This window comes from Canis lupus, chromosome 20 (genome assembly GCF_003254725.2).
Source record: "Canis lupus dingo isolate Sandy chromosome 20, ASM325472v2, whole genome shotgun sequence".
Taxonomy (NCBI): Eukaryota; Metazoa; Chordata; class Mammalia; order Carnivora; family Canidae; genus Canis; species Canis lupus.
The window spans coordinates 51,895,931-51,907,974 of record NC_064262.1 but is presented as its reverse complement, the minus strand read 5'-3'; the positions used below and the strand labels follow the sequence as shown (position 1 = coordinate 51,907,974).

Genomic DNA, 12,044 nt, shown 5'->3' with positions numbered 1-12,044 from the left:
GCGGGCACTGAGGGGGGCACTTGACGGGATGAGCACTGGGTGTTATTCTGTATGTTGGCAAATTGAACACTAATAAAAAATTAATTTATTAAAAAAAAGAAAGAATAACAAAAATAAAGACATAAATAAATAAAATTTTCAATGGAAGAATTAAGAATCTCCTCATCAGTAAGTACTTTAAAGGTAAATAGATTAAACTGTCCAATCAAAAAGTAGAGATTGGAAGACAAGTAAAGGAAACACCACAGGAATATAGGTTTTTATGAGAGACTTACTATGGATCCACAAACAAACAGCTTTTTAAATGAAAAAATTAAAAATACAGTCCAATCAAATAGTTACCGAAAGAGAGCTAACGTCAGGAGGAAAAAGTAGACTTTAAACCAAAACTGTTGAAATAGACAAAGCAAGCAAGATGGAATATAGGTAAATAGGTACACAGAAATACAGATTTAAAGGTCAATAATCAAGACAGTGTGACAATTACAAACATACAAACACCAAACAACAGAGCCTCAAAATGAGTGAAGCACACATGATAGAAGTGACGTAAGAAATACATGTTTCAAAAAAAAAAAAAAGAAATACATGTTTCCACAATATTACAAGAGACTTCAATACATCACTTTCAACAATGCTTAGTGCCCCTGGATAGATAAAAAAGAAAGAATGAACTTGGAAAACATAATAAACAAACAAAACCTAACAGTTATCTGTGAACACTCCATCCAACAACGGTAGAAAATGTGCAAAGTAAATTTTAAATTTTTAAATAAATTTAAATTTTAAAATATTGAAATCGTGCAAAGTATCTTTTCTGATCACCATGGTGTGAAGATAGAAATCAGTAGCTGAAGGACAAATGGAAAATATACAAATATGTGGAAATTAAACAGCACGTTCCTGAAAAAACAATGGTATCTTACTCATGAGTTTCCTCAAGGCTCCTTTCATGTCCCTGTTCCTCAGGCTGTAGATGAAGGGGTTCATCATTTGGGGGACAGTAGTGTACATCACTGAAACCACCGCAGTGTTTCTGGAAGAGCTAGTAAGAGCAGAACTAATGTACACCCCCAAACCAGTCCCATAGAACAAGGACACAACAGAGAGGTGAGACCCACAGGTGGAAAAAACTTTATACTTTCCACCTGCTGATGGCATTCTCAAAACAGAAGACACTATCTGAGTATAGGAGAAAATGATTCCACACACAGGGATACCACCAAATACGCTAGTTGCAAAATATATCAGGATGTTATTGATGAGGGTGTCAGAACATGCAATCTTGATGACCTGAACAACTTCACAGAAGAAGAGAGGGATTTCAAGGTCTGTGCAGAAGGACAGTTGCAACACCATCAGACTGTGCATCAGGGCATCCACAATGTTAATGCACAAAGACAGTAGAATCAAGAGGCCACAAAGGTGGGAGTTCATGATGACCGTGTACCTCAGTGGATGACAGATGGCCACATAGCGGTCATAGGCCATTAGTGCAAGAAGGAAACTTTCCAAACTAGCAAAAACCAGGATAAAGTAGATCTGTGTGAGGCAGCCTGTGTAAGTGATGCTCTGATCCTCTGCTTGGATGTTCACCAGCATCTTTGGGATGGTGGTTGTGCTTAAACAGATGTCAGTAAAGGACAAGTTGGACAGGAAGAAGTACATGGGGGTGTGGAGGTGGGAGTCACAGATGACAGCCAGGATGATGAGCAGGTTTCCCAGGATGGTGACCAGGTATATGGACAGGAACAGAACAAAGAGGAGGGGCTTCAGTTCTGGATCCTCTGTCACTTCCATTAGAAGGAATTCTGAAACCCCTGTGTTGTTTCTGAGTCCCATGTTGTTGATGGATCTGATGGAGAAGGTGAAGTGACAACACAGTCAAATGTGTGTTTTCTAGGCCAGCAGAAGGAGCATCATCAGAGACAAACACTGTCTTAGGATGGGACAGAGACTAATAGAGAAGGATAAGAAATGAATGCCTTCTGAAGGCATATTATCCTGTTCCATTACCAAAAAACTGAAGCTGATATAGCAGAGTGTCATCCCTTATTAATTTCCACAAGGGTTGCCAGGTGGCCATTTCTTAATACTGTACTATCTATAGTGTTCTGATTATTTGAAACATTTGGTAATTTTATAAAGAAACAGATTGGGGAGGCAGCTGAAGATGCTGTCTGGATGCCCAGAGACCTCAGTGGCTGGCAAGCAACTGAGGTAATACGTAAGTATGTCAGGAGCCAGGAATGGGAAGATAAAGTGAACTTTGCCAAATTTTTTCTGCCCTCTCACCTCCACAAAATTGTAAGTAAATGTCAGAGACTTGTCTAACAGTCATCCTATTTTTTTTTTATTACAGATCTTCTATTTTTAAAGGCTTCAAAATTCCAGAGAGCAAAGAACCCTGTGAGGCGAGCTACAGATCACAAGGTCTCTTCCCCAGTGGAAGAAAGAACAGTTGGAAAAGCTTCCAGCAGTTGCCCGGTGGAGCAACAGGGTACATACGTGAGGTACCTCAAACATGCATCTGGACGTCTGCTGAGGTCAGGGACGGGGGTCGAGGTAGCTCAGAGCTGGGCCTGAACCTCTTAAACGTTGGAGTGGGGTCTCCTGAAGAAGCCCCGGTCCACTCAGGAAGGGAAAGCCTGCCGGAGGGAACAGGGCCTGCCTCAAGTCTGCAGGTGTGGAGGCTTCTCCAGCTCCCAGGCTGGAGTCAGAGGCCCTGGGAGTCATCCAGGGCTGAGCGCGTGGACCAGAGCAGACCACAGGGAGGCTGAGGCTCCGTTTTTCTTCCTTTGCTTTCAGCCTGTTTGTCTGTATCCAGACTCCATTTCCTCCGCATAGTATGCCTTTGGCCCTTTTATCTAGTCTGATCTGTGTTTTGTCCTGGAACGGTTCATCTGCTGACATCGGCTCTATGGTCAGGCCTAAGTTTGCCACCTTGTCTCCTCATTCATTAATTCACTTTTCTTCCACTTCCAATCTGTTGTGGAGCCCATTCAGTAAATGTCCATCCTATTTTTTTAAAGCAGATTTCTATTCATTAAGAAATGGTCCTGACTAATCTAGAGAGTGGGTACACTAGTAAATGGAGGTACTTGAGATTGGTACAAAGTACAAGGATGTGAAGGGGATGACAGACAGGCAGGAGAACCCTGGATGACTTCCTTCTAGTCATCAGTACATGTACTCTCTTCCTGACTTCCCCTCGATGAACCTGGAGTAAAACACCTGCCCTCGTTTCCAAACATCGATGTAGGTTACCTGGCTGGCATCACAGTGGAATGAGGATTGACATTTCCCCCGAATGCACCACCTGGGAAATTTGTACTCAGAAAGGGGCAGAGGAACTGAATGAGATGTAGGCTCCTGAGCAAGCAGGATCATCTATGGGAGGAGGCTCAATTATGCTATACTTTTCATGGGAAGAATTGCTCAAATAAGTGGTCACAGGCAGATTGCAGTCTCTGTATCCCCTAGAGGTTCAATTTCCAAAGCTCCTCATTAGTCAAACATTCTCATTGTCACTGAGATCCCAGGCAAACGCAAATCCTTCAAGACCAAGAATCTGGAAGGAAGGAATTCCCTGATCCTGTGAGACCGAGTGTACATCGGGTACTTTTCTCCACCTGTGTCTGCTCATCTTCATTCCAAATTCTTTATTTAAATTCAATTTGCCAACATATAGTACATCATTAGTTTCAGATGTAATTTTCAATAATCCACCAGTTGCATATAACGCCCAAGTGCTCATCACATCCTGTGCCCTCCTTAATGCCCGTCATCCAGTTGCCCCATCCCCCCACATACCTCCCCTCCAGCAACCCTGTTTTCTTTTCCAGAGTTAAGAGTCTCTCATGGTTTGTCTTCCTTTCTGATTTTTTTCCATTCTGTTTTCCTTCCTTCCCTTATGGTCTTCTGCACTATTTCTTATATTCCTACATATGAGTTAAACCATATAATTGTCTTTCTCCAATTGACTTATTTCACTTAGCATAATGCCCTCCAGTTTCACCCATATCGATGTAAAGGGTAGGTATCCATCCATTTCAAATTATTGGTAATTGTGGACACACCATCCTTCTCTAACTTGGTAAGAGTCTTCTTTTCTGGGGCACCTGGGTGGTTCAGTGGTTGAGCGTCTGCCTCTTGCTCAGGTGGTGATCCCAGGGTCCTGGGATCCAGTCAGGCTCCCCAGAAGGAGCCTGCTTCTCCCTCTGCCTATGTCTCTGCCCCTCTCTCTGTGTCTCTCATGAATAAATAAAATCTTTTAAAAATAAAAAATTTAAGTCTTTTTTTCTTAGTTATGGACAAAGATATTGCCATCTAATCAATGTTATAAGGAATTCTGATACCTATTTGGGGTGTGATAATACAGTGTGCATGTTTATATACATGATGTATATTTTAATATATCTTAATATGCTATATTATATGTAATATAAATAAGATATTTAAAAATATAACTATGTTATTATAAAAATGCAAACACCCAAAGGTTTATCTCTGAGTCTTTAAATGTTTCCCAAACATTGATCTTCACTGTGTATACACAGAGCATATACAAGATGTTTTATACAATATATTCTAATCTATTCTCTGCAATAATTCTCTGATTAATTCAAACAGAACTGCTACTCCCACCTTAGGTTTTCACGGTCACATTTTCATTTTTTCAAGTTTTTATTCAAATTCCAGTTAGTTAACATACAGTGCAATATTAGTTTCAGGAGTAGAATTCAGTGGTTCATCACTTACATACAACAACTGATGCTCATCATAACAGTACCATCCTTAATACCCATCACCCATCTAGCCAATCCCCCACCCACATCCCTTCATCAACCCCCAGTTTGTTCTCTGTAGTTGAGTCTCATATGGTTTGTTTCCCTCTATTGCTCTTTTTCCCCCTCCCCTATATTCATCTGTTTTGTTTCTTAAATTCCACACATGAGTGAAATCATATGGTATTTGTCTTTCTCTAGCTGACTTATTTTACTTAGCAAAATACCCTCTAGCTCCATCTATGTTGTTGCAAATGGCAAGATTTCATTTTCTTTTTCTGGCTAGGCAGTATTCTATTGTATAGATATAGCACATCTTCTTTATCCATATATTAGTCGATGGACACTTGGGCTCTGTCCATATTTTGACTAATGTTGAAAATGCTGCTATAAACATCAGGTTGTGTGTGGCCCTAGAAATCAGTATCTTTGTATTCTTTGGGTAAATATTGTTTCCTATGTTGTTTATTTTAGCCATTCTGACTGCTATGCAATATTTTGTCACAAGTTAAGGTACAGTGTTCATTACTTAGGGGACTGTGGATTGAAACATTAACATGAACATAAAATTTGCCATCTTAATCATTTTCTTCATCTTTTTTTATAACAAAGATTTTCAAGTTAATTATTTTTTTATTTAAATTCAACTTGCCAACATATAGTATAACACCCAGTGCTCATCCCATCAAGTGCCCTCCTCAGTGCCTGTCACCCAGTTACCCCATCCCCGCACCCACCTCCCCTTCCACAACCCTTTGTTTGTTTCCCAAGAGTTAGGAAGTCTCTCATGGTTTGTCTCCCTCTAATTTTTTTCTACTCAGTTCCTCTCCTCCCCCTTATAATCCCTTTCACTATTTCTTATATTCCACATATGAGTGAAACCATATAATGACTGTCCTTCTCCAAGTGACTGCTTTCACTCAGCATAATACCCTCCAGTTCCAATCACATCAAAGCAAATGGTGGGTATTCACCTTTTCTGATGGCTGAGTAATATTCCATTGTGTGTGTGTGTGTATATATATATATATATATATATATATATATATATATACCATCCTCTTTTTTTTTCCATTGGAGTTCAATTTGCCAACATATAGCATAACACCCAGTGCTCCTCTTTTTTTATTTTTTTTAATTTGTATTTATTTATGATAGTCACACAGAGAGAGAGAGAGAGGCAGAGACATAGGCAGAGGGAGAAGCAGGCTCCATGCAGGGAGCCGACGTTGGACTGGATCCCGGGTCTCCAGGATCGCGCCCTGGGCCAAAGGCAGGCGCTAAACCGCTGCGCCACCCAGGGATCCTCCCAGTGCTCCTCTTTATCCATTCATCTGTCAAAGGACATCGTGGGTCCTTCCAGTTTGGCTGTTGTGGACATTGCTGCTATGAACATTAGGGTGCAGGTGTCCTGGCATTTCACTACATCTTTGGGGTAAATACCCAGTAGTGCAATTGCTGGATCATAGGGTACTAGAAGTCCTAGCCTTGGCAATCAGACAACAAAAAGAAATAAAAGGCATTCAAATTGGCAAAGAAGTCAAACTCTCCCTCTTCACAGATGACATGGTACTGTATGTAGAAAACCCAAAAGATTCCACCCCAAGATTGCTAAAACTCCCACAGCAATTCAGCCATGTGGCAGGATATAAAATCAATGCACAGAAATCAGTGGCATTTCTGTACACTAACAATGAGTGATCTTAACCATTTTTAAGTGTGTAGTTCATTAATGTTAAGTATTTCTCATTGTTATGCAACCAATCTCCAGAAGTCTTCATCTGGTAAAAAAAAATAAAAAAAATTAAAAACATAAAATTCTATGTCATTTTGATAAGGCCAGGTCTCCTGCTTCCCTAGCCCCTAGTAACCACCATTCCGTTTTTGGCTTTATAATTTTGACTTCTCTAGGTGCCTCATAAATAGATTCATACAATTTTTGTCCTTTTGTGACTGGCTCATTTACTTAGCTTTATGTCCTCAAGGTTCATCCATGTATTGTAGGTCAGGATTTCCTTCCTTTTTAAGGAACAATATTCCATTGTGTATATATACCATATTTTGTTTATCAAGTGTTCACCATTGCAGACCCCAGAGGCCTGCTCCACAGATGACTCCAGCAGCTTTCATCACTGAGGAAACCAACAGCCAGCTCAGCTACTATAGTCTCCCTGCAGTTTTCATCACCAAGAGTTCTGCAGATTTTCACATGCAAAGACCAACAGCTTGAGTCCCACTCCATTCCCACCACCACAGGTGTCTTCATCCTAGAAGTCACCATGGCCCCTGAACACATACTCACAGCTGGTCCTGGCCCCCATAGCTACACATGTGCATGCAGCCAGCCCCATTCCCTATCCCTGGTCCCCAAATCCATGCATATTCATGGCTATCTCTGTCATGATACAAATGCATACCACCAGCCCCAGAAACCACAGCTGTGCATACTCAGGCAGAGAACCCCAACTTTTATCATTGGCTTCTACCACCATGCACACACCCATGGCTGACCCCTGACATTGTCCTGACCCTCACCACCATGCAAGTATTTACAGTCAGCTGTGCTACCATGCAGAAAACTACAGCTAGCACCCATAGCAGACTGCATGCATTCTGCTAACCCTGACCATTACAACTCCCTGTCCTGGATCTTCATCACTGATTCTGGAGGTTCTGCAAAGGAAAAAAGACTCATAAAATACAAGGGAGGGGAGGGGCAAGATGGCGGAAGAGTAGGGTCCCCAGGTCACCTGTCTCCACCAAATTACCTAGAAAACCTTCAAATTATCCTGAAAATCTATGAATTCGGCCTGAGAATTAAAGAGAGAACACCTGGAATGCTACAGTGAGAAGAGTTTGCGCTTCTATCAAGGTAGGAAGACGGGAAAAAAGAAATAAAGAAACAAAGGCCTCCAAGGGGGAGGGGCCCCGCGAGGAGCCGGGCTGAGGCCGGGGCGAGTGTCCCCAGGACAGGAGAGCCCCGTCCCGGAGGAGCAGGAGCTGCACCAACCTTCCCGGGCGGAAAGGGGCTCCCAGGGAGTTGGAGCAGGACCCAGGAGGGCGGGGATGCCCTCGGGCTCCCTGGGACAGTAACAGACACCTGCGCGCCCAGGAGAGTGCGCCGAGCTCCCTAAGGGCTGCAGCGCGCACGGCGGGACCCGGAGCAGCTCGGGGGGCTCGGGCGGCGGCTCCGCGGAGGGGGCTGCGGGGCGGGAGCAGCTCGGAGGGGCTCGGGCAGAGGAAGAGGCTCCGTGCGGAGGGGGCTGCGCGGTTCCAGGAGCAGCTGGGAGGGGCTCGGGCGGCGGCTCCGCGGAGGGGGCTGCGTGGCCGGGAGCACGAATCCAACAGCGCAGACCCCGGAGCACAGGGCGCCGGGACACAGCCCAGGATCCGGCCTCCCCCCGGGACAGGCAGAGGCCGGGAGGGCCCAGCACAGCAAGGACGCTCCTGGCCCGAGCTGAGCAGATCAGCGGCCCCGCCCCGGAGCCTCCAGGCCCTGCAGACGGAGAGCTCCGGAGTTCCTGCCGGAGCTGAATCCAGGTTTCCAGAGCTGGCCCCACCACTAGGGCTGTTGCTCCTGGGGCCTCACGGGGTAAACATCCCCCACTGAGCCCTGCACTAGGCAGGGGGCAGAGCAGCTCCCCCAACTGCTAACACCTGAAAATCAGCACAACAGGCCCCTCCCCCAGAAGACCAGCTAGACGGACGTTCCAGGGGAAGCCAAGGGACTTAAAGTACACAGAATCAGAAGATACTCCCCCGTGGTTCTTTTTTTTTTTTTTTTTTGTTCTTTTCTTGTTTTGTTTGTTTTGCTTTTTGATTTGTTTCCTTCCCCCACCCCCCTTTTTCTCCTTTCTTTCTTTTTCTTTCTCTTTTTCTTTTTCTTTTTTTTTCGTTTTTTTCTTCCTTTTTTTCCTCTTTCTCTTTTCTTTCCTTCTTTCTCTCCTCTCTTTTTCTCCTTTTCCCAATACAACTTGCTTTTGGCCACTCTGCACTGAGCAAAATGACTAGAAGGAAAACCTCACCTCAAAAGAAAGAATCAGAAACAGTCCTCTCTCCCACAGAGTTACAAAATCTGGATTACAATTCAATGTCAGAAAGCCAATTCAGAAGCACTATTATACAGCTACTGGTGACTCTAGAAAAAAGCACAAAGGACTCAAGAGACTTCATGACTGCAGAATTTAGAGCTAATCAGGCAGAAATTAAAAATCAATTGAATGAGATGCAATCCAAACTAGAAGTCCTAACGACGAGGGTTAACGAGGTGGAAGAACGAGTGAGTGACATAGAAGACAAGTTGATAGCAAAGAGGGAAACTGAGGAAAAAAGAGACAAACAATTAAAAGACCATGAAGATAGATTAAGGGAAATAAACGACAGCCTGAGGAAGAAAAACTTACGTTTAATTGGTGTTCCCGAGGGCACCAAAAGGGCCAGAGGGCCAGAATATGTATTTGAACAAATTCTAGCTGAAAACTTTCCTAATCTGGGAAGGGAAACAGGCATTCAGATCCAGGAAATAGAGGGATCCCCCCTAAGATCAATAAAAACCGTTCAACACCTCGACATTTAATAGTGAAGCTTGCAAATTCCAAAGATAAAGAGAAGATCCTTAAAGCAGCAAGAGACAAGAAATCCCTGACTTTTATGGGGAGGAGTATTAGGGTAACAGCAGACCTCTCCACAGAGACCTGGCAGGCCAGAAAGGGCTGGCAGGATATATTCAGGGTCCTAAATGAGAAGAACATGCAACCAAGAATACTTTATCCAGCAAGGCTCTCATTCAAAATGGAAGGAGAGATAAAGAGCTTCCAAGACAGGCAGCAACTAAAAGAATATGTGACCTCCAAACCAGCTCTGCAAGAAATTTTAAGGGGGACTCTTAAAATTCCCCTTTAAGAAGAAGTTCAGTGGAACATTCCACAAAAACAAGGACTGAATAGATATATGATGACACTAAACTCATATCTCTCAATAGTAACTCTGAATGTGAACGGGCTTAATGACCCCATCAAAAGGCGCAGGGTTTCAGACTGATTAAAAAACAGGACCCATCTATTTGCTCTCTACAAGAGACTCATTTTAGACAGAAGGACACCTACAGCCTGAAAATAAAAGGTTGGAGAACCATTTACCATTCGAATGGTCCTCAAAAGAAAGCAGGGGTAGCCATCCTTATATCAGATAAACTAAAATTTACCCCGAAGACTGTAGTGAGAGATGAAGAGGGACACTATATCATACTTAAAGGATCTATTCAACAAGAGGACTTAACAATCCTCAATATATATGCCCCGAATGTGGGAGCTGCCAAATATATCAATCAATTATTAACCAAAGTGAAGAAATACTTAGATAATAATACACTTATACTTGGTGACTTCAATCTAGCTCTTTCTATACTCGATAGGTCTTCTAAGCACAACATCTCCAAAGAAACGAGAGCTTTAAATGATACACTGGACCAGATGGATTTCACAGATATCTACAGAACTTTACATCCAAACTCAACTGAATACACATTCTTCTCAAGTGCACATGGAACTTTCTCCAGAATAGACCAATATTGGGTCACAAATCGGGTCTGAACCGATACCAAAAGATTGGGATCGTCCCCTGCATATTCTCAGACCATAATGCCTTGAAATTAGAACTAAATCACAACAAGAAGTTTGGAAGGACCTCAAACACGTGGAGGTTAAGAACCATCCTGCTAAAAGATGAAAGGGTCAACCAGGAAATTAAGGAAGAATTAAAAAGATTCATGGAAACTAATGAGAATGAAGATACAACCGTTCAAAATCTTTGGGATGCAGCAAAAGCAGTCCTAAGGGGGAAATACATCGCAATACAAGCAATCATTCAAAAACTGGAAAGAACTCAAATACAAAAGCTAACCTTACACATAAAGGAGCTAGAGAAAAAACAGCAAATAGATCCTACATCCAGGAGAAGAAGAGAGTTAATAAAGATTCGAGCAGAACTCAACGAAATCGAGACCAGAAGAACTGTGGAACAGATCAACAGAACCAGGAGTTTGTTCTTTGAAAGAATTAATAACATAGATAAACCATTAGCCAGCCTTATTGAAAGAAGAGAGAGAAGACTCAAATTAATAAAATCATGAATGAGAAAGGAGAGATCACTACCAACACCAAGGAAATACAAACGATTTTAAAAACATATTATGAACAGCTATACGCCAATAAATTAGGCAATCTAGAAGAAATGGATGCATTCCTGGAAAGCCACAAACTACCAAAACTGGAACAGGAAGAAATAGAAAACCTGAAGAGGCCAATAACCAGGGAGGAAATTGAAGCAGTCATCAAAAACCTCCCAAAAACACAAGAGTCCAGGGCCAGATGGCTTCCCAGGGGAATTTTATCAAACGTTTAAAGAAGAAACCATACCTATTCTCCTAAAGCTGTTTGGAAAGATAGAAAGAGATGGAGTACTTCCAAATTCATTCTATGAGGCCAGCATCACCTTAATTCCAAAACCAGACAAAGACCCCACCAAAAAGGAGAATTACAGACCAATATCCCTGATGAACATGGATGCAAAAATTCTCAACAAGATACTGGCCAATAGGATCCAACAGTACATTAAGAAAATTATTCACCATGACCAAGTAGGATTTATCCCCGGGACACAAGGCTGGTTCAACACTCGTAAAACAATCAATGTGATTCATCATATCAGCAAGAGAAAAACCAAGAACCATATGATCCTCTCATTAGATGCAGAGAAAGCATTTGACGAAATACAGCATCCATTTCTGATCAAAACTCTTCAGAGTATAGGGATAGAGGCAACATTCCTTAACATCTTAAAAGCCATCTATGAAAAGCCCACAGCAAATATCACTCTCAATGGGGAAGCACTGGGAGCCTTTCCCCTAAGATCAGGAACAAGACAGGGATGTCCACTCTCACCACTGCTGTTCAACATAGTACTGGAAGTCCTAACCTCAGCAATCAGACAACAGAAAGACATTAAAGGCATTCAAATTGGCAAAGAAGAAGTCAAACTCTCCCTCTTCGCCGATGACATGATACTCTACATAGAAAACCCAAAAGCCTCCACCCCAAGATTGCTAGGACTCATACAGCAATTTGGCAGTGTGGCAGGATACAAAATAAATGCCCAGAAGTCAGTGGCATTTCTATACACTAACAATGAGACTGAAGAAAGAGAAATTAAGGAGTCAATCCCATTTACAATTGCACCCAAAAGCATACAATACCTAGG

General features: G+C 42.5%; 1 protein-coding gene across 1 annotated transcript; it reads right to left on the bottom strand.

Annotated features, from left to right (window-relative positions):
- Positions 1-888: 888 nt before the first annotated feature.
- Positions 889-1,842, bottom strand: LOC112666983 (olfactory receptor 7G1-like). The gene has a single exon (XM_025458447.3). The coding sequence runs from the start codon at positions 1,840-1,842 to the stop codon at positions 889-891; it is 954 nt and encodes a 317-aa protein (XP_025314232.3).
- Between the last annotated feature and the right edge of the window lie 10,202 nt (positions 1,843-12,044).